General features: G+C 36.0%; 1 protein-coding gene across 1 annotated transcript in view; it reads left to right on the top strand.

Annotated features, from left to right (window-relative positions):
- The first annotated feature begins 16,565 nt into the window (after nucleotides 1-16,565).
- The window catches only part of LOC149827850 (protein PTST homolog 2, chloroplastic-like), a 34,495-nt gene continuing 26,321 nt past the window's right edge, over nucleotides 16,566-24,739 (top strand). Inside the window, exons 1-4 of the mRNA XM_090018269.1 lie at nucleotides 16,566-17,103; nucleotides 17,195-17,387; nucleotides 22,375-22,561; nucleotides 22,687-22,928. Of these exons, the coding sequence (XP_089874395.1) occupies nucleotides 16,622-17,103; nucleotides 17,195-17,387; nucleotides 22,375-22,561; nucleotides 22,687-22,928 (1,104 nt within the window). The 5' untranslated portion in view covers nucleotides 16,566-16,621. The remainder of the gene's footprint in view (nucleotides 17,104-17,194; nucleotides 17,388-22,374; nucleotides 22,562-22,686; nucleotides 22,929-24,739) is intronic.

A 24,739-nucleotide genomic window follows, 5' to 3' on the forward strand; every position in this document is an offset into this window, starting at 1 on the left:
CACATCCTAAAGCATTGGTTTCGCCATGTGAAGCATCTTATGTAACACTCTAAGAGTTTTAGCCCGAAAATTTTGAGATTTTTTTTTTCATCAATGGAAACATTTTCAACTTTTTGGACCAAAAACATTGGGCGAGTTACGATTCGGTCAATCACACTAGTACTAGATTTTATAAAAAGGAACATATCAATTTAAACTTTCATTGTCGCATATAGAGTATTGTTAAATAGGCAAATAAACAATACTAAGGCTCATAAAGACAAAATGACACGAGTTCCAAAAAAATCTAATCTCTAAGAAAGGAAAGGGTTTGGCCATCTAACTTTGCCTCAGCTCCCCAACATCGCCCTGATAGATCATTTTGTACCTGTAATTGTGTAGGGGGTCAATAACCACACCCTCGTAGGAATATAATGACAAAGTACATGTGTATAGAAGCAGCCATACATGAAACATCATTTTTCTCACACATAAACATATACCATGACATTAATAAATCATAGAACTACTGAAAAATCAAATTCAATACTTATGCATGATCATGTATAATATGCATGACTTACCAATGTAGTAGATCGTCCATCTATGACATGAGTGTCTTACAATTCTTTCATTTAGGTGGTCTTTCTTAAATGATGCATGATATGCTTTGACTAAATACTCAATACACTTTTGTTTTTCTTGTTAACAATCTTTGAGGGTACGACTGAAGCAATATTCAGATTAGAGACACAATCAAGGGGGTACGTTCAAACAATTTGTGTCTAATGGATCTTCACCATTTTCACATCCTAAAGCATTGGTTTCGCCATGTGAAGCATCTTATGTAACACTCTAAGAGTTTTAGCCCGAAAATTTTGAGATTTTTTTTTTCATCAATGGAAACATTTTCAACTTTTTGGACCAAAAACATTGGGCGAGTTACGATTCGGTCAATCACACTAGTACTAGATTTTATAAAAAGGAACATATCAATTTAAACTTTCATTGTCGCATATAGAGTATTGTTAAATAGGCAAATAAACAATACTAAGGCTCATAAAGACAAAATGACACGAGTTCCAAAAAAATCTAATCTCTAAGAAAGGAAAGGGTTTGGCCATCTAACTTTGCCTCAGCTCCCCAACATCGCCCTGATAGATCATTTTGTACCTGTAATTGTGTAGGGGGTCAATAACCACACCCTCGTAGGAATATAATGACAAAGTACATGTGTATAGAAGCAGCCATACATGAAACATCATTTTTCTCACACATAAACATATACCATGACATTAATAAATCATAGAACTACTGAAAAATCAAATTCAATACTTATGCATGATCATGTATAATATGCATGACTTACCAATGTAGTAGATCGTCCATCTATGACATGAGTGTCTTACAATTCTTTCATTTAGGTGGTCTTTCTTAAATGATGCATGATATGCTTTGACTAAATACTCAATACACTTTTGTTTTTCTTGTTAACAATCTTTGAGGGTACGACTGAAGCAATATTCAGATTAGAGACACAATCAAGGGGGTACGTTCAAACAATTTGTGTCTAATGGATCTTCACCATTTTCACATCCTAAAGCATTGGTTTCGCCATGTGAAGCATCTTATGTAACACTCTAAGAGTTTTAGCCCGAAAATTTTGAGATTTTTTTTTTCATCAATGGAAACATTTTCAACTTTTTGGACCAAAAACATTGGGCGAGTTACGATTCGGTCAATCACACTAGTACTAGATTTTATAAAAAGGAACATATCAATTTAAACTTTCATTGTCGCATATAGAGTATTGTTAAATAGGCAAATAAACAATACTAAGGCTCATAAAGACAAAATGACACGAGTTCCAAAAAAATCTAATCTCTAAGAAAGGAAAGGGTTTGGCCATCTAACTTTGCCTCAGCTCCCCAACATCGCCCTGATAGATCATTTTGTACCTGTAATTGTGTAGGGGGTCAATAACCACACCCTCGTAGGAATATAATGACAAAGTACATGTGTATAGAAGCAGCCATACATGAAACATCATTTTTCTCACACATAAACATATACCATGACATTAATAAATCATAGAACTACTGAAAAATCAAATTCAATACTTATGCATGATCATGTATAATATGCATGACTTACCAATGTAGTAGATCGTCCATCTATGACATGAGTGTCTTACAATTCTTTCATTTAGGTGGTCTTTCTTAAATGATGCATGATATGCTTTGACTAAATACTCAATACACTTTTGTTTTTCTTGTTAACAATCTTTGAGGGTACGACTGAAGCAATATTCAGATTAGAGACACAATCAAGGGGGTACGTTCAAACAATTTGTGTCTTATTACCTTGGCCTTGCACTTTTTTTTGGACCCTAGGTGAAGGACGAAACTTATCAAGAGAGAAATCCTAACACCCTCAACTTGATATATCAGTCTTTCATTCAGCTAAAGCCTTATTCACTACCACCCCGTGACGCCAGTGGTAGCTAACCTCTATCTCTGTGGCTGGAGAAGCAACCTTCCATGCTTTACAATACCCCACAGAGCCAATCGTATTGATACTCTCTCATTATAAGCAACATGAGAACTAACATTTACTTTCTTAATTAGTTAATCCTCATGACATACGTACTTAAACATTATTTGCAAACTTTAATGGCCTCCACAAGGCACATGTACATATGATTTTCATTCGACTTATCATAAAGTCGTTGGCCACCACTTTGGGGCACAGACAATACAATTCAATTTCATATGTCCTAAGCACATATGGCATTTCTCACTCTCATGTGAGTCACAAATTCAATATTATGCCCAAAATATCTTATAATAATGCATTAGCACATGCTTTCTTTGCATTTGTTAATTAACATGCATGTGTATCACATTCACAATTTCTTTACATTTTGTCAATTAACATGCATGTATATCACATTCTTATCATGATGCAGTTACTACACACAAGTCGCATCCATCATGCATTGATCATACATTTGTAGGCTATCATGCAACATGCATCACAAGCTGATTTTTCTTCTTCTAACAACCACACCATTGATGATACATTGCATTGTTAATGTCATGTTCATCAAATAACATGTATGATGTGTCTTAACAATTCACCCAGATCATGGTAAAAAATGCACATCATATAAAAGAATACACATCACATAAAAGAATGCACCTTATATAACATAAATCATTAATTTTACTTAATGAAAATTGCAGACTTAAAACACATAAGCAAGACTAAGTTGTCGATTTTCATTAGATTTTATGACATATACAAAACATAGGTTAAATAATGATTTGTTTTTTAGCAGGATTAGCCTAACTTGATTAACACATCATATAGGGGTTAAATTACCAATTTTATTTAAATCAATAGTTTACATATCATTTTTCAAAAACATATAACTTTAAATCACATATTTTAAATTTGACACCATAATGCAGGAATCTTTTATTACCAAAAACCAAATTTTAAATTGCAGGTTAATATGTAGTTCATGAAACACATCCATCACAATTTATATATATGTGTAAATGTATATATATATATATATATATATATATATGAAAATACATTGAATTAAATCATTGATTAATATTGAACGTTAGAATCCAAATCTCATTTTATAAAAACTCAGACTTTTAGCCGCATGTCACAAGTTGATGCAATACTGTGAAATTAATTTATTTCAACTTATAAGCAACATTCAAGGTAAATTCAGGTTAAATCCAGGTAAAATTTGAGAGTTTAGGTTGAACTAGGACTCTAGCTACGTCCGTTATGAGTCTTAGGTCTTGTGAAAGATCAAACTTGATGATTTCGGTTAACCATTGGTTCAAAAAAATATAATTTTCAAAATTGAACAGCCTCTGTTTGTTTTAAATTGACTAAGTTGTGTTTTGGACTCTAACCAGGTTCCAGAAGAGGCACAAGGGGTCATGCCCAGCCCAATGGGGTGCCAAGTGTGGCTAGAGTGTCCCATAGGGGTGACTCAAGGTTTTATGGATCCTAGACGAGTTATGTTCAAATCTAAAGCTAAGTTTTTGATCTAGTATGGATTTGAATCTCATGTTAAAATATTGATCCTTAAATTTAAGTTTTGGATTTGAATTCTCTTTTGGTTTCTGGATCCAACCCAACTAGGTTTGGATTCAAATCGGAAATCTAGATCCGGATCACTTGGATTTGGACCCGAGTGGGCACCATTGAGGTGGGACCCACTTTGCTTTTTTTAGAGATCATTTAATTAATAAATTAATTAATTTACACCAAATTAGAGGGTTCTAGAGGAGGTGGGACATCCTCCACTTGTGGACCCCACATTAGGTAATTAATAATTAAGTTTTTTTAAATAGGACTATAAAGAGTCCATAGTTTGTTTAAACTTTTGCAAAAGAAGAGTTTATTTTTAGATAAAAGTCTCTTTAAGAAACCTATCTAGAGGTTAGTTAAGACTTCTAGTAAGTTTATGAAGTCTAAAAAGGAGGGGACGCCCCCACTATTTTAATTAATTATAAAAAAGAGAGTAAAACCTATCTCAATCTCCTCCACTTCTTTTTCTATTCTTCTTTTTCCATCTTCTTCCTTCTTCCTTCTTGTTGAGTTGTTTTTTGCAACCATTGAAGCTGCTCCAAGGTGTTAAGATGAGTGACGAAGGTGTTGGTAATTTTGAAAACACATTTTAGGTAGGATTCATCCTACTTATAGCATTGATCAGATGCACACACATAAATTGTGGGTCCTGCCGATTTTACAAGCTGATCCATGGTGGATCAGATCTGGATTAGGTTTGAAAAAGGTTTTAAAAGTGTTTTTAATTCAATATCATGTTTTGAAATGGATTTACAAAATCATTTTTGGTAAATCTATGCCCAGATAGCTAAACCGAGAAATCGGTTAATGCGAAATACATAGTTTCGTGTTTCTATGAAATTTTAAATGGTTATATCTTTGTTTCTAGCATGATTGGATGTATATTTTTTTTTTGCATGTATTTATAGTATTAATCATGTTTCTGCAAATTTATTTCATGTGTTTCATGGTATTTTTTGCATGCCAGCATTTTAAACTAGTTATTATGTGCAAAAATCATGATTTATTTTGATAGTTTAGTTTCTAAAGCATGTGTTATGATCATATGACATCTCTTTATGACTGTAGATAATGTTTAGATATTGTCTATGTGTTGATAAATGATTAAAAATAAATATTTCACGTTTATGCTTGAGTTTTTTTATTTTTATCATGATTTATATTATATTTTCTATGATGTCTTGATTTTCTTGATCGACTAATTGCGGTAAAATAAATATAACTTTCAAATCAGATAACTAACGATGAAACCCTTTTATGGAGACCTTCTAGACATCTGCGAGGTATCTAAAAAAAATAGGGTCTTATTGCTAGTACGAAAGTGAGGGTTATGGTTGTTGCAATCTAATACATAAATTTTGTCATGTGTGGAGAGTGATTTTTGATATTTGATTTTGCAGAAAATCTAATAAATTAATAGTTTTGGGTTTATGACAAATTTTTGGATATGTTATGTGCATCATTTTCAATAGATCTAAAAAAATAAAATAAAAACATGTTTTCTTTTCTGTAAATCTTAGGGACTCACACAAATTGTGTAAAACTCAAGATTCTGCAAAGAATATGGATCTGAAACTATCATAGACAAGGTCTGGTCCAAAAAATCTAGAAAATTCATATGATCGAGTTTTTTAGAAAACTCTGATGATTCGAAAAGGTAACAAGTATAGATATCGTCAAAAAATTTGGGAGGCGAAATCCCTCTCAGATTGAGTCTGGTCAGTGCTACTTTATGAATCAAGTTTTTTGCAAGTTCTTTCAAAACAGAAAAACATTCTCGAGTCCATGAATTTCTACGGGCAAACAAAATATTTTTCTAAGATCTATCACTTGGTTTTGAACATTAATAGCTTCTAGTACTATTGTGAATTTGTATGAAAATATATTTATTTTTTTTATGGACTAACAGACATGTGAACAACATGCAAATTTTATTGTTATATAGTTCTTGATTTTAGATAATATCTTGACTTATGAATCTATTTTGCTAAAATCATATGCTTGATTATGATATGAGATGTTAATCATGTATATGTTTATGCGAGATTTGTCATGAATATGATGTATCTAAGTAGGTTGATTATTTATGAATAGTGGCATTTGAGATTGCATGTTAAACATGAGAGTTAAGCATGATAATTAGGCCAAATAGTATGCATAATCATGCATGTGTTATTTATGAAATTCATTATTCATGCTAAATACAAATGAGTCTCATGTATCATGGAGTGTGGTATGTGGCATGTAATATGTTGTAAGTTATGTGGGGCATGCATACATGAGGCTCGAATGCGAGTCAGGTTCAGTGGAACCAATGAAGTGCGTGTGAGTAATTGATTTGATTATGTTGATCATGCTCATATACACACACACACTTTAATTGGACTCTTGGATACTCCTTATAAGAGAGCATATACCTTGAGTTGGGTTTAAATGGGCTATATTAGAACACCTCGGTGATTGTAGAGGACTGTAGGTTCTTGCCTTATGAGGCCATGGTTTGAGCTGCCCATAGTGGAGCTTTGTGCTATTGAGCCTAGTATTAATTTCACTCAGTGTTATAGTTGAACCCAATATAAATAATACCTAATAACTTATTTGTTCTAATGGTCTATTTTGAATAGGGTAGGTACACATGCCGATTGACACGTTTTAAGAGCATAGACACCTCTTGGTCCCTCAAACATTAGTATAGGGGGTAAAGGCTGTCAATTTATCCTAAGTAGACAGTCAGGTTCTACAGAGTAAGAATCGATTCCCCAGACCACTGTTAACAATCTCTCGCGATTAAAGACTGCTTCAGTAGATATTTGACATAGTTCTTTGAATCAATATGTTAATTAAAATACATAGCATAATAAATCCTCATCTAATTGTTTTGTTAGGATTAGGTCCTGAGTGTGTACCCTTCAGAAAAAAAAAGAGAAACAATGCATTAGATTAGGTTTACAATGTTTAAATGATTCATTGAAAGTTGACATAAAATTCTATGCATGACATGTATAATTTTTAGTTCATGCATGTTGGCATATATGGATTTGTTTTACTGTGATCGTGATTATGATGCAAGTTCATTACTTGATGGTAAGAATGAAGTTTTTTGTAGTTCTTCATGTTTAAATTATTATTGTGGTGATCATTAAATTTGTTATGTTTATATGCTATGCCATGTTATGATTTCTTTGCATTGAGAAAGATGTATGCTTTATATATTTGTATTCTTTTCATACATATATTTAGGGTATTTTTCCTACTGGGTTGTGGCTAATGTCCTTATATTTTAATATTTCAAGTAACAAATATGCTGGAGGGCGATGACATGAGGCTCGAGGTGGCGTCCAGAGGGTCATACTTCTTTAGGTTGTTGGATGGACTAAATCATTTTATTTACTTTATTGTTTTCTTTTAGTCCTATAAACTTTGATATTTGGAAGATTGGTATTTGATTTATTACAATTCAATTGGTGGTTTGATTCAATTATTCTAGTCTTACATGTGTGAGTTATAAATTGTAACCCCACTCAAGGCTTGAATTGTACTCAAAAGAGTTTCCGCTATTTTATTAAAAATCATGAAAAAAAATATTTTTAAAAAAAATATTTCCTAAAGTTTTTAGTTTAAAAAATTGGGGCGTTATAGTCTTGGTATCATTGCCTAAGTTAAAGGATTTGTGACTATTAATCCGTTGAGCATTGAGTCATCATTGTAAGTATGATCCATCTTAATTGTAATTTTTTTTATGTTGCCATTGCTTGAAACTGTGGTGTGATGTGTGAACTTAGAAATATGTTAGAAACACTGTATAGGGATTTTAGTATAAACTCATTTGTTTTTTTTGCTATTTTCCATATATATGGCTTGGCATGCAAGATGCAACAATATAATGAACATGTTGAACAACCTTGCTAAGGTTGTCCACCAGCAAGCCGCTATGATGCAAGCCATGGGGAACAACCTACAACAAGTTGCCTCTACTGGTAGTAGGTGGTGGTACCACCTACAAGAAGTTCATGGACATGGATCCACCTGATTTCACGGAAAAGAGGGATTCAAATTTGGCTGAGAATTGGGTGCAGAAGATCGAGCGAATCTTCTGAGTTTTGGAGGTTTCAGAGGACTACCAATTCAGTTTCTCGACTTACAAGCTGAATGAGTACGCATAGAGGTGGTGGGAGACCACACACGCAATCCATTTTCAAGGCGGACTGGTCACGTGGGCCCAATTTCTTGAGGTTTTCAATGAGGCATACTTTCTGAAGCAAGCCAAAAACAAGAAGATGTAGGAGTTCCTAGACCTACAACAGATGGGTAGTATCGAGGACTATATCACGAGTTTTCATCGATTGAAGCATTATTGCCCCAATATGTATACTAAGGAGGCAAATCAGGCTATGAAGTTTGCTCTAGGATTGATGTCGTCTTTTAGGACTAAGGTCTACACGAGTAGACCTAGGACACTGAGCGCGGCTATTGAGGTAGGCACTTTGCTTACTGATGACTGGGTAGAGACTCAGAAGTCTCGGGGAAAGCTACCGAAGTAGAAGTCTGGTGGCCATAGAAGATTTAGACAAAAGAGGAAGTTTGGCGGGCAGCAGTTTGCACCACCTGCCAAGAAGGATGCGAGGTCACAGCAGCAACAGAACAAGGGGACATCATGTCATCGGTGTCATTGGTTCCATTCTGGCAAGCAATGCCTAATGAAAATAGATGCTTGTCTGAATTACGGGCAAAACATACACTTCTATCGGGAGTGCCCATAAAGGAAGCTGGACAAGGAAGATCGATCAACCGAGGGTCAGCCTCAGCAACCTCGATAGCAACAGTAGTAGCCATGCCAACAGCAGGGTCAAAAGAAGACTACCAACCACGTCTATGACACTTCAACGGAAGAATTGAAAAAGGACGCAAATGTCATTGAAGGTACACTCCTTATTGCAGGTTTTAGTGCTAAGGTCTTCTTTGATTCAGGAGTGACCCATTCTTTGTTTCTGCTCAATTTGCTTGTATGTTAGACCTATCTCCTGTAGTTTTGGGTTATGTACTTGATATCATAACTCCTTTAAGTGATAGTTTTATATAAATTTTGTTCAACCAAGTAATTAGTTCAAAACTTTTCGCAGAAACTCATTATGAGTTGTCTTGATCACTTTAAGAGCTTATATGTTTGGGTATACACACATGTTGTGTATCCTTGTTAACCTCAATTAACTTAGACTATGGTCTCAACAAATAACCTTTGAATGATATTTTGAGGATGAAATTCTTTTAAGAGGGGTAGGTTGTAACACTCATGATTTTAAAAAAAATAGTTGTATCCAGGTTGAATCCGATTGGATCTAGATTCACTCCCCCATTTCCTACTTAAACCCCCCACAGGGGGGGGGGGGTCATTTTCACGCAAACTCCTCCCCCAGATTCCTCTGCTGAAACCTGAGACCCTTGCCTCATTCTCCCCTACGCGACCTCTGACCCCCAAGGCCCCGTCTCCTTCCCTTGCCGAAAAACAGAATGGCCACTCTTTTGTCTCCCTCTCTTTTCTCATCGAACCCTCACCTCCGAGCTCCCTCGACTCCATCTCTTACCTATTCCCCCTGTTTTTCCTTTTTCTGTCACTGGCACACCAGACCAATGTCGCTTCCCCCTCAGGTATGTGTATGCTCTCTCACACACTCTCTCCCTCCCCCTTCATCAGAGCGGCCAACCCCCTTCGTCAGAGCTGCCAACCCCCTCTCAGGTATGCCTCCCTTCTTTCCCGTCTCCTGCTCCCCCCTTCCCTTTCTCTCGGGTTAGTGCCGACAGGAGGGCACTGGCCTTCCTGCCCTCTCCCTCCTTTGTCAGGCGTAGGAGGCCAATGTCGTCCTACCCACTCTCTCTTTTGACAGGCATAGGAGGGCAGCACCCTCCTGCCCTCTCCCTCTTTTGACAAATGTAGGAGGGCAACACCTTCCTACCCCCTTTCTCGTTTCTCCTATGTCCTTTAGCTGCAGCTGAGGCATGTCACCAAGCTAGGCTCGGTTTGAATCAAGCACAACCCAGTTTTCTAAACTGAAGGACCGAGCCTAGGCTCGATCTTGTCCAGAGTAAGGGCCAAGCCAGGTTCGGCTTGACCACCGAGCCCACCTCCCTTTGTTTCCCTTTTGCCCGGACCCTAGCCTGGCTGAGTTGGGTTCCAACTGAACCTGGCCCGGCTGTGGCCTGCCCAGCCATGCTGGGTAGACTCGACCGAGTTGAGCATAGTCATTACTGAGCCCAACTTGGTCATCGCTTTCTGCTGGTTTGACGCAGTTGAGATGAGCCCAGCTAGCACCGAGCCAAGCTTGGTTCACCCTTGGCATGAGCTTGGCTCTGCCCGGTCGACTAGAACCAGGTTCAGATTTGACCCCTACGATACAAGCATTTCTTACTTCAATGAATTTAAAAAGGTTTCATCATTTCTTTCGCAGCATAATAAAATATATTTTAGCGCACTCCATCGGTGTAAAGGACGTGACACATGCACCAAGGCACGAGCCCTTGAAAACCTATGCTCAAAATTGTCAACAAGTTCAACCGTCTCTGAGTTAAGAAAAAGTTGCATACGAGGACAAATGATAGAATACTTTTAGCTTATATGTATATATATATACATACATATATATGCTTTTAACTCACGAATGCATATTTGTGTATTCTTGTCCATTTAAAATTCATGTGATTTACTTTACCGCCGCGTTGTTACATGCACAGGGTATTACTTATGTAATTTACTTAGTCGATATATGGTTTCGTACATCGTGCATCACTTATGCTGTTTATTTAGCTCGATGTATGGTTTCACACATCGAGCTTGGTTTTATATCATTTACTTTGCCGCAACGCTATTACGTGCATAGGCTACTGCTTACACAATTTACTTAGCCAATATATGGTTGTCTATATCGTGCATTGTTTATGCAATTCATTTAGTTTGATGTGTAGTTTCGCATATCGAGTCTTGCTTTATGTTATTTACATTATTGTCGCACTATAATATGCACATGCTCATGTTTTAATATATATATATATAGATAGATAGATATATGTGTGTGTATGTATTATGTCATCACACTGTAATGTGCACATGCTTATGTTTGATATATATGTATTATGTATATATATAACATTATAAGGTACGAAGTTTGTGCATGTGATCATGCATGTATTTTTTATTGTATTTCATACTAAAATATGCATGATTTCATGAGAAAATGATTTTAAAACCCTATTTTATGCTAGTTTTGAGTAAATGAGTTAAAATGATTTAAAAATAGAAAATGCATGAAAAATAGCTTTATTTTACATTTTAATGCATATTTTAGTTTTTGACATAATTGTAGTAGTTTAGTTTTTGAAAATAAAAAAAAAACATAGAGTTAAAACAGAGTAACTAGATTTTTTTAAACATAGGCAAAATGAGTTATTTTGTAAATATTTTTTTTAGGGTAGTTTATTTTAGAATTTTTTAAAAATCGGTAACAACCTACCCGATGGTTTTTAAAACTCACGAAAAGGGGAAAATGAAATTGTCTTCTCCCTTATGCCTTCTCCCTTTCTCCTAACCCTTCTCCTCCACCACTTCTTGCCTTTTCTTCCCCTTCTCCCTTTTTCTCTCTTCTTTCTCAATCTGGTGGAGGCAACCAACTATGACGATGGCATACGAGAGGAGTCCACCTCTCTTCTAACCCCTCCAGTCTACGGTAAGTCTTCTTTTCTATGATCTTATTCTTCTTCTCCTTATTCTATTTCTATTCTCATTCCTCCTTCTACTCTTCATTAAATTAGTTAAGCTGAGAAAATCAAAATAAAGTGACATCGTAGATTTAATTTTATCTGATTTTTGCATTTTAGCATACATTCAAATCTTGTTTGACTGTATTTCGATTCAGAGATTTATAGATCGTAGTCTGATTTGAGTTCATAGGCATAGTTCATTTCCAGATTGCTTTTCAATTCTAAATCATATGCATTGTTTTAGTTAGGATGAATTGCAATATAGCTACCGAAATTTCACTGTTCGCCAGAATCTTCTGTTCACTGGCAGAACAAATTTGATCTGCTGTTCTGGAATCATCTGCGCTTGTATCTGCCAGATTTGAGTATGCATCTACCGTGAAAGCATCTCAACTATCCGGATCGGTCAAAATCCCTCTACTATCCGGTTGGATTTTAAAAGCAAACGAAAATCATCTCCTAGTCGGAATCCACTCTGCTTCGCCGGAATTCCTTTTCTTCACCATACAAATCGGTTTCACGGTGGAATGATTTAATTGTCTGATTTTTGGATTAAATATTTGATTTCAATCGATCGATTAATATTCGATTTTTGTCAAATGTCTGAATTTTTGAGTTTTGATCGGTTGTATTTAGGGGTGGCAAAACCTGACCCGACCCGCCAACCTACCTCTTAGGCGGGATCGGGTTTGGAAAAAATGAACCCGTTTAATAAATGAGTCGACCCGCCTAACCCGTTTATTAAACGGGTCGGGTTCGTGTTAGGGGTATGCCAACCCGTTTAATAAACGGGTTAGGCGGGTGGGTCAACCCGCCAACCCGACCCGCCAACCCGACCCGTCAACCCGCCAACCCGACCCGTCAACCCACCAACCCGACCCGCAAACCTGAGAACCCGTTTACCCGACCCAACCCATTTATTAAATGGGTTGGCGGGTCGTGTCGGGTTACCCGTTTATTAAATGGGTCAGGTTCGTGTTTGCCACAGCCGACCCATTTAATAAATGGGTCGGGTTCGGGTTGAGGTATGCTGACCCGCCAACCCGACACGATTGCCACCCCTAGTTGTATTTGAATTCTGGTAGGTGTTCTATTGGTTCTCAAGTGACACACGACTTGTGTAAATAACGATCGATCATCTGGATCGATTGAATTGAATCTCTTCATTAAAATTCCTGTTTCTTTCATTTTTCCTGTTTCATATTTCATTTTCCTGTGTCTTTCATTCTTTAAATTCTTGTTTTTCCATTACAGTCATTTCCTGTTTAACATTGATTTTCCTGTTTTCTGCATTCTTTAAGGTCTTATTTTACATTCAGTTTTTCTCTATTTTTTAATTCAGTAATTTCCAGTTTTTCTTGCAATTCTAAGTTCCTGTTTGCTCTTCCATTCTGGTTTCCAATTTTTCAGATAGATGTTAGTCGATGAAATTCCTGTTTTCATTCGTTGCATTTCTTCTTTCTTGATTTCATGTTTTTCAAGTAATTTCCTATTTTTCCTGTTTGTATTTCAATCGTGTTCTCTGTTTTGTTCATCTCCAAAGTTCTTGTTTTTCATTTGCTGATTTAATTTTCTGTTTGATTCATCGTTTCCCTGTTTTCTGATTTAACTTTCATGATTTCATATTTTTAGCATTTAGTTAGTTCAGCATAATTTCTACTTCTATCTCGTGCACTGCTTGTGTTCGTTTGACTTGTGCAGGATCGCACAAGAGCGGAGCGAAAGTGATCAAGTGACACAGAAGCACAAGAATAGAAGATTTTTGCTTTTATTTTACAATTTAGGAATTTAATTATGGTTTGTAAATAAAGTCTTTTAAGCCCTCTACGTAGGGTATTCATTCATTGTAATAGCCAAGTAGTTTACTTTTCTTCGTATTTTTTTTTCATTTCGGCAATAAAAAATAGTTTAGTTGTTTGTTTGAATACGAAATATTCTCGTTTCTTGAGTTCGACCCGGTCTCTACCACTAGTGAGAGCCGATTTTTATTATTTGATGTCTGGTTTTCACATATTCTTTATTTAAAAATCTTTTCAAAACTACAACAAATTTCAAAAAAGACATCAGCATGCTTGCCGAGTCATTAAAGATTTTTTTTCTAATGCTAGATTTCAATATTTGTAATATTTATTATTTCGAAAAGCAAAAACGAATATCTAGTGGTTGCTTATTCGCAGCCAAGTCTTACCCTCAACCATGCGTAGCCCTAAGAGGTACGCATGGTCTTTTGTTTTGATATTCAAAAATGACTCAGAAATCTCCAGCCTAGAGCATGGGACATTGAGATTTTCTAAACAAAGTTGAGGTTTCTTTTTAAGAAAGTGATACCCCTTTCATTGTACTAGTACTACAAGACATGTGCATCATGTTAATAGTACGATGATTAAATGAGAGGTTTATGGTAACCTCGTAGTGTGCAAATGCACAATGATAAAAATGAAAATCACATAAATGGTGATGATTGCCTTCACAGGTAAGATGCTCGAGCTGGTTTAAAAGGCCAGAGCATGTAGAATGGTTCGTTAGTTAAAATAGAACCGGACATACCCATTCATCTCTTTGGTTTCATCAAAGAAGATAATGGGATAATATAAAAACTCTGATAGATAGGTTTCTAACAACTACACCCCTTGAGTAGTAATTGACTTGGTGTCTTCGGTCATCGAAGTTAGGGGACGAGGCTATCGAATATTATCCTAGGTGATAGACCTCATGAACTTCTTCAGAAGTTGAATGCATCCCTTGCCACAAATGATTATAAGAAATTCGTGCTTGGTCACTTGCTATCTTTTTTGAAACAGACTCAGTTACCTGTTTGGGGTATCAAAATACAGATAATATCAAACCTCCAATCTGTCTCAATTGTTTCTATGTTTCTCTTGTACGCACCTTAAATATAGTTAATATTGAAACAAAGTTATCATGTTCATTTTTACTTATATTAAACTCTAAACAAAAACTAATTATAGAGCTTTCAAAATTATTCTAAAAAGTTATAAGTTTGAGATTTTGCGAAGTTACAAATATAATTTTAATTTATAAATATATAACAAAATTTTCTATATAACGTAACACTGTATAAAATGTCATAAAACATATATAAATTAATAAATTTGAAATGATATCTTCATTTTTTAATGCATTTAAAAGGTGAATAATGAAGGATTTTTGTAATATGTTTATTTTTATATTTAAATATTAGTTGAAATGATGGGTAAAAACAATTAATAAAATATTTTTTTATAATTACAATTATAACCTCATTTAATTTTTTTATATGCCCTTTAATGTATATTGCATCGCACCATTGGTAGGTAATTTTGTAATTTCACTTATCTTTTTTAACGTTGCTTTATTTATGTGAAAGACACTATCATGACTACCTGACGAAATCTCATAATGAAAATTGAAAAGAAGTTTATTTGATTTAAAAACTAATTTTATTTAAAGAAAACAAAAAATGACATGATGGTTTTGGACGTATTGGCACCTTCGTGGTTTAGACTCTTAGACAGTCTTGATTTCTTCTGATTCCTTCACTAGCCTAATATCTCTGGAATATGGGTTCTTGGAGACCCAAGTGGATCTGTCCTTTGTTCCAGCCGTCAGCATAGCCAAGAGGAGTGATGTTAGACCGTTGGAAGATCGGACTCACATCGACGGGTCCACGGACCACGGTCTCTCTCTCTCTCTTTTCTTTTCATGTGATGTCATGGGTTTGTGTTGAATGGGTTCTTCTTAAATCTTTGTGTGTCTTGCTCTCAGAAATTATGGTTAGGGTTTTCTTTTGTTTGAAGATTTTGGTTCTCTTTTATATTTTTAGGATTTTTTAAGCTTCTTATCATTATTCATTTTTTCTTTTCTTTAGAATGATTTAAAATTTCTGTTGTAGGGCTTTCTTTTCTTTATATATCAATGTGCATATATATCTCACAAACTGAACGGGACTCATGCCAAGCTCGTGCCTTCTCATAAGCTGAACGACACGTGATTTCGCGAGCTCGAGCTTAGCTCGTATAATCATGAGTTGAACACTCATGATCTTGTGAGTTCGAGCTAGGGTCGAGCCAAAACTCGACTTGTTTTGCTGTTTGAACTGTTCATGAGATTTGTTCGTGAGCTGCGCTAAGCACGTTATGAACACGAGCCGAGTTCGAGCTATCCAATTTAATTAACAAACCAAGCCGAGCCCGAACACCTTCTGTTGCGCCACCTTCTGTTGAGCCTTTACCAACTCTATTTGTATCCGTGCTCTCCTATTAGGCCGGATTTGGTATCCGTCACATCGGATCGGGACCGAAAGAGCACAAAAAAGGTTTTTTTTTTTTTTACGGTTTGGCTTATTTGAGGCCATCTTGCGGAATTGAGACTTGAATGAAAAAATTGTCAAAAAAAAAATCACGTGGGAGTTCTGTCACCTGCAATCAATCAAACAGAAGAAAGGGTTTTTTCCTTTCTTTTCCACGTTCTTCTACCCTTCCAAATTTCAAATCCTGTTTGGTGGTTGCCAATTCCCTCTCCCACTATTGCCTCTCTCTCTCTCACTCTCTCTCAAACTGAACAAGAACTTACATGATGGATGGTTGTCGTCACCATTGGCAGCACATCCCCCACCTTGAATAAACATGCCTTTCCCAAACTTTCCACACCACAAAGCATTCTTTGCTTCTCTGGGAAAAAATCCATCTCCTCATGAGAGAGAAAAAAAGCAACCACACATGGTGATACCCACGTCTCCTTTTGCTTTTGCTTGGGGATCCTCTGTTGATTCATGGCGTTGCACCACCACCACTACCACCACCATTCCCTCTTCCTCTCCTCCTCCTCCGCTTCCATTTCTTGCATAAAGCAGCCTGCCCATCTCTCCTTTCTTCCTGCTCCCAATGGAATAGTGCTAAGATGGACGTTCGGCAAGGGCTCGGTCATGGTGAGGGGGTCAAGATTCGATGGGGATTTCGATCTCGAGGGCGAGATTTTAGAATTCATGAAGAATTCGGAGAGGCCGAGTATGTTTCCCTCCAAGAAAGAGTTGGTGGCAGCTGGTCGGATGGATTTGGTGAATGCCATCGTTGCGGAAGGCGGGTGGCTTTCGGCCGGTTGGGACTCAAAGGAGGAGGAGGACGAGAATTCGGAGATTAAGGTTGCAAATGGGTATGTTCTTCGGAATTTGGACTCGCATTTACACTCTGATTTCGGGAATTCTTCATCTTTCGTCTCGTATTCGTCTGCTGCGTCATCGACGACTCCTTCGATGTAAGTATTTGAGATTACTTCTGAAACGGAATGGTTTTGTTCAGCTGGAATTATGATGAAATGGTGGTGTTCTTGGGTTCTTGTTTGGCAGAGAGAAGCAACATGGTGATGGAGGAATTGAAGGTATATTGAGTCGTTTAGAGAAAGAAAGAACGGGCTTCTTTGCGGTTGAATCCAGAGAGTGGGAAGGTACTCGATCAAGAATGGAAGAAACAAGAGAGGAGACGAGATGTTCTTGGGGAACACTGACCAGGATGTATGGTGACAAAGTGGGGAAGTCACCGGTAGGTAAATCAGTCAGACGTCCACGTAAAATATTAGAAATGCTTTGTTGGTTATCTTGTTGATTGTTAAGTTTTGGGTGGAATTTTCCTTTTCAATAATACACCTGGCAATGTTGATTGTTAAAATTTGGGTGCAATTTTCCTTTACAATAATACATCTCTACTTGTCATTTGCGCTCTTCCTTTCGAACTGAATAGAAGTTTATATGAATTTTTGAACAGCATTTAATTCTCTTGGTTGAAATTGAATATGGTATTATGGGGTTGAATAACAAAACTATAATGAGGTTAATTGGCCGTGCTGACTGTTAAAATTCGGGTGCAATTTTCCTTAACAATACACCTCTACTTGGAAATTGCACTCTTCCTTTGGAACTGAATCAAAGTTTATATGAATTCTTGAACAGCGTTTGATTCTCTTGGTTGAATCTGAATTTTGTATACTCAAATGTTATGGGGCTTAATAACAAAATGATGGTGAGGTTAATTAGCCATACCTTCCAAATGGTTTCCAAGAGTTCTTGAAAAGTAGTGCTAATTAGAATCTGGTCCTTGGATTTCCTTATTGCAGTCTCTCTGGAAATGTCTGGCTTCTGAAGTGCAACAGGTGGAACTGTTGCTGCTTCTGGCGGGTGGTTCAGAATCCCCATGAATCTCTTACACCCTCAATTATCGGCATTGCTATGGATTTTAATTTTTGGAGTAATATTAGTATGTGATGGATGTTTACGATGGATTTTAATTTTTGGAGTAATATTAGTATGTGATTGATGTTTCATTTCTTTTATTGGAGGTTGCGTTGTCTATCAAGGTGATGTTGGAGTGTGGAGCTTGTTTCCTACTTGGATATAAATCTTTAATTTCTGCTGATCCAATTTCGCGGTAAGTTGTCGGGGGGTTGCAGGGGCCCCTGCCCATAATGTGGGGGTTCGGGGGCGTTAGTCTACGAAGCAAATTTTTTGGAGAGTACTTATGTAATTTTACCCTAGACTGCTTGTTATATTCAACAATATTAGTAGACTCCTTATAAAAATCGTAGACTCCTTCTATTTAAAGGAGGCAATCTAGCTCTTATATTGTATCTCAGTCAATGAAGATGTGTAAAACCGAATCTTTGCTTGGAAGAAGAAGATGATGGAGAGGAAAAGAAGCGGCTGAAATACCCCAAAACATCAACAACAGGGACGTTTGAGATCTTTTCCTTATATTAAAGTAACTTTCTAATTTACATGAACATTTACAATATTGCCTTATATTTACAACAATCTAATATACAAGAAAAGGGGCAAAACTGGAAAATACAATACGACACTTATAATAAAACATGATAAACAAAAAATAACTTCAGCATAAACCAAATTTGGATCCAGATCTGGATCTAGTATGAATCTGGATCCAAATTATGAATTCAGACAAGAATGTCACGTCTCAACAGCCTCCCTCAAGTTGTGCATGGTGAGAACCATAGAGACAACTTGTTCTTTAAAAACCAGAATCGTTGTTTACTCAAGCTTTTTGTAAACAAATCAGCCACTTGCTCTTCCATTCCAATGAACTTGGCCTCAATCTCTCTATTCTCAATTTTGCTTCGAATGAAATGTTGATCTATTTCAATGTGCTTAGTTCTCCCATGCAGAATGGGATTAAAAAGGATCTTAATAGCACTATTATCACAGAATAATATGAAATATAGCATGTTTTGACCTAATTCACCAAGCAAGTATCTAACCCACATTATCTCTTAAGTTGCAACAACCATTGCCCTGTACTGAACCTCTGTACTAGATCGTGCAACTGCTTTTTGTTTCTTACTGCTTTATAAAACAAGATTAGTTTCAAGAAATATGCTATATCCTGAAACTGATATTCGTTCACCTGCCCAATCCGCATCTGAATAAGCCATTATGGTCACAACATTATTTGTTCCACTTCCTCTCTTGTAACATAGACCATCACCTAAAGCACCTTTGAGGTATTCATGATTGATTTTTGGAGCATGCATGTATTATGACATTTGGTTCATAACATAAACAATATCAGGCCTTGTGAATGTAAGGTATTGTAGTATACCCACGATACTCCTGTACTTGGTAGGATCTTCATATAAATCTCTTTCATCATGACTAAGTTTCTGATTTAATGGACTGGGAGTTAGGAGAGGCTTAGAGTCTTTCATGCCAACTTTGTTTAGTAAATCAATAGTATATTTATGTTGCATTAACACCAATTTGTCCTTTCCTCTATCAACTTTAACTCCTAAGAAATATTTTAGCTTACCCAGATCCTTCATCTTAAACCTATGACTCAAGATTTCTTTGATTTTCACTATATGCTCCTCAGAATTTCCTGCAAGAATTATATCATCTACATAGATGAGTAGAACAATTAATCAGCCTTTACCTTTGTATATAAAAAGAGAGTGATCAAGTTGTGATCCCACAAATCCATGCCTTTGAATCTCAAGGGAGAAGCTCTCAAACCAGGATCTGGATGCTTGCTTAAGACCATATATAGCCCTATTTAATTTGCATACATATTGATAAAAATCTTTTTCACTATATCCCTAAGGTTGCTCTATATAAACTTCTTCCTTAAAGTCTCCATATAAAAATGCATTCTTAACATCAAGTTGGCTTAACGTCCAACCATATTAAACAACAAGAGATAAAATAATGCGTATGGTCTCCATTTTCACCACTAGACTGAAGGTTTCATCATGGTCCAACTCGTATTCCTGTGTGAAAACCTGTCATAATATTACAATACTAACAGTACGGTGAAATCAAATCATATTATTGCAATGAAATCAATGTGGTGAATATTGTTAACAATGTCTAATCAAAATATAACATGGTACATTTGTCAGAATAATATATGCTAATCAGGTTATCTAGTTAGCATATGACAAGGCCTATAGTGGATGAGAACTGATCTGAATCCTGTAAGACAAATCTAAAAGTGAAGTGACTCATCTATACCACAATCTTGCAGTCAGGCAGACATGCTAGTTACTAAATAAAAACATGAGAGACATAGCATTTCAGGCACAATTTATGAGATTCAAAAGTAACACCAAACTTACTATGTTTACTGAATACCAATAGAAATATTCGGTTAATTAATCAATAAAGCACACAATGCTAAGACATGGTTTACTTATATACTTTTCCACATGGAATCAGGTGCCCAAAACAGACTCAAGACACACGGCTTTGTAGATGATATAGAATCAAATGCAGGAATCAGGAAAAACCCATCTGCTCAAGAAGATAAATATGATCCAGGGAACAAATCGGATCAAGAAAACCCATATGATCACATTATCTGAAGTAATCCATACAAATAGACAAGGAAACAATAATTGAGAAAGTGTCATCCAATCACATTATACCCTCTGATGAAAAAGTTAAACCAAAACAATGACATCATCCATGTCGATTCATACATGTACCAAAAACTAGAAAAGGACATATAAAACACCATCCACAGATTTCATCATTCGGTGTTGGCCCATTTCAAACCAAAATACATGACATCAAGATCGAAGTAACACTCTAAACCACTTGATGACCGTATGCAAACCCCCTCTATAAAACAAAATTTCGAAACCCCCAAATCATAGATTTGGGGTTTTCGGACTAGGGTTGATATAACCCCCCCCCCCCCCCCCCTTTCTTGACTGTCAAGATTTCCCATTCTTGACAGTCAAGATTTCTCTTTCTTGACAGTCCAAATCCCTGTTACCACGACCGTAAACCCCGACTCTCAGGATTAGTTGATTTGGGTTTACGCCAGCACACACCTAACCCCCTTCTAATCTTGTTGTCGCAGCTGCCAAAACCCCAACTTACAGGCTTAGGTTTTTCGGCAGCCCAAAATCGCACCAAGTGCTTAAGGCATGTGAGATCCAAGCTCATTGCCCTTGACCAACCCAATCCCATACAAAACTCAGTCAATACGTACAAAGAAAGCACAAGATCCTACCTGTTTTTCGGCGATTGAAGAGGGAGATGGTTGACGCTGGCTGTGCGAGAAATGCTCGGTCGAACTCTGTGGGTGCTGCCTTGACGACCAAGATCGGGAGCAAGGAGGTTTGTCGGTGTTTCTGCAAGCAAGCACAAGCTCGTCGTCGACGAGGAGAAGGGCTCCAGCGAGGTGGGAGGGAAGAGCCGAGAGGTGATAGGGGATCTGCCAGAGGTGATAGGGGATCTGCCGAAAGGCGAGGTCTTCTTCTCCCCTATTATCGAGCAAAAATCCCCTCCCTCTCTGAAAATGGCAGAAAAATGGGTTGCAGCCTCTCTGTAACCCTCCCCCATTTCTTGATGTATTGGGCAAGAATCGTGCCCCCAACACGATTCTGCATCTTTAAATCTTTTAAGATGGGGTCGGGTCCGGGTCCCGCGACCCGCGGTGCCGCTGTACCAGATCCACTCTAATGTGGATCCAGGTCAATATTAAGTCACAGATCCACTCTAATGTGGATCCGGGTTAGCCGCAATTTGACAGATCCATATGGATCCACCTGAATTCGGGTAATGGATCCATAAATTGGATGTGGTGGGCTCCAATATGGATCCAAACCCCCCTTTACCCAAATCTTTTTAATTATAGCACTTTTAAAATTATTCTTTTATTAAACCTTATTAATACGTATATACCCTTAATACCCATATATATATATCCTTTTGGATCCGGGTAACGGATCCCGGACCGAATATGAAAAATCACTCAAATTTTACGGTTATTACAGATTGTCTGTTAAACATCTATATGACAATGATGCAGAATTTCTTACAATTATATTCATCTGTATGTGCAAGAATTTTTTCATGTTCTAGGAAGCAATTTCTTTATGGAAAACTGGTGTATTATGAATATTAATTTTGTAAAGGCCCATGTTTAAATTACTTGTTTTTTATATCCTTTATTGTTAACTCTAGCTTGAGTATAATTTTGGATCTGAGTCAGTTTTCATTTCATTATAAAGCCAGCGATGAGCGATGGTGAAGGAAAAATATTATTATCATCCAACACCACTAAATGTTTGGATGGGTCTGAGGAGCGACATTCCCGTGAAAGTCTTTTAGACATTGATGATAATGGTTCTAATCCTCCTCAAATTTGGAGAATAAACAGTCTGCGAAAAGATGACTATGTAGAAACTGGTTCAAGCGGTATTTACTTGTCATGGATCCCAGTTCAAATGATTTTTTCTTTTTTTCTTTTTTTTTCTGGTTAAGGAGCAATCTTCTAATTATTTTCCTGTTTACTGTTGTTGGTACATGATTGAATGGAAAAGTTAATGGAAGTGATATACAGCCTCTTATTTCAACTGATATTTTGCATACCAATGGTGGAAGTTCTTCAAATTCCATTGTTGATGCTGTCGATCTTAAAGATGAACAGCGAATGGATGATGAAGAGAATCACCATGAGAGTTACCAAGAATTTATACGAACCCGGATTCAGAAATTAGATTCAGAGTTATCATCAATGATCCGCTTAGTCAGGTCTGGAACAAATGCAGAAAAGTGGAGTGAGGTTAGTAAATAGACCCTTTTCTGATAGTACTACAGGCTTTGTAACATCTCAATGTGTTTCCCATTTATAATCTGAGTTGCACTTTCATTAAAATTTCCCCTTTTCTGGTAATTTGTTTTTCCTGCTATACACCAACTAAACACAATGCCACGTTGGCAAATCACAACCTTTTATATATCAATTCCCTCTTTTGCATTTTCTAAATATTTCCAGTCATAAAATAAAGAACATATAATGAGCAAGCATTGGCATTGTAATTTGCATGGATGACCTGGATCATCATGTGTCTGTGAGATGTAGTGATGGTATTCGTGTATGCTAACTAGAATGGCACATTAATACATCTTAGGCCTTTTGTTTTACAGTTTTTTGCTTAACATTAAGGTGTGATTTGTATACTTAAAATGAAATTACATAAGTTTTTACCTTGTGCTTCCTTTTCTCTGGTCAAGCTAAAATTGAACTTGTATTAAAATGATAGTCACAAACATCAGTCTTAGTAATATCTCAACAAGGCAATTCCATGGGATATTTTAGGGTTTTTATAGATCTCGGAAAATCTCAAGAACATGTTTAAATAATATACATAATTAAGGAAAACCTATGAAAATATAGGTTCTAGTGATGTATTTTTTAAAAAATGTATAGAAAAGTAGACAATTTTTTAAATGTAAGGAATACAATAAAAATCATATTTAAACTTCTGAAGAAAGGAAAATAAAATTTCTGAAAATATAGTGATAATGTTGCAATAATATGGCAAACATACCTAAATTTTGGGTGATAATAAAAAATGCATCTAAGTTTTCAATTGTTAAAAGCACACCTAAATTTATTCATGGCTAATGAAAAAAAAAAGGTTTGATTCCATTAAAGTTGCTGTCAAATGCGTGCTGCAATTATCAAAACTTAGGTGTGTTTTTTATTTTTGCCAAAATTTTAGGTGTTTTTTTTTGAAAAACTTCCCAAAAAAAATATTATGTTTTGACAGTAAATCAGTAACTTTATCCTAGTAACTCAACTTGGGATAAAGATAACCCAAGTTAAATCGATGGAAATATGTTTTTGATAACAGAACATAAATTTAGTTGTGTTTTTAACAATATCAAAAACTTAGAAATTTTCCCTTTCTTAATTTCATGATATTTTTGAAGATAACAGCAATATCTCTAACAATAATTAAATTGTTTGATTTTCAAATAGGGATGCAATATGCAGGGTAACCTCCAAATGCAAGTCTGTATGCATGACAAAGGTAGCATCTTTTTTTTAAGAAGTTGACAATGATGATAAGCTCATTGTTATCATTGTTGATATGATTGCCATTGTTGTTGTTGCTACTGTTGATAATTTGGAATAGTTCGAACATTCATATAGAAATCATTTTATAGCTTATAGACAAAAGTAGGGGGGAATAAGAAAATGTAAGCAAAAACTTACACAGGTGCACTGAAGCTGCTAGAGAGGGCAGCAAAACCAAGAAGCAAACATTTTTTTTTGGGTCCATGTGAAGTGGTTTCAAGAAGTAATCAGGAAATGTTTACGAATTGAATTAAGAAGCATTTTATATTTTAAAAATAAAAAGTTAGAATTGTCATATTGTATGACACTACTAATACATCTAATATTGAATATGTAAAATCCGAGAAATTTTCTATGAATTTTCCATGATAAAAGTGGAATTTTGCCCAAAAAATTTGCAATTAATATTTGAATTTTGTTTAGGGGCATTTAAATTATTATTTTTAATTAAATGGGAATTTAATTGTTAATTTTTTATGGAATTAACTTGTGATTGAATTATATTTAAA

The sequence above is a fragment of the Nuphar pumila genome, chromosome 10, assembly GCF_984573655.1.
Source record: "Nuphar pumila chromosome 10, dmNupPumi1.hap1.1, whole genome shotgun sequence".
NCBI classification, from domain to species: domain Eukaryota; kingdom Viridiplantae; phylum Streptophyta; class Magnoliopsida; order Nymphaeales; family Nymphaeaceae; genus Nuphar; species Nuphar pumila.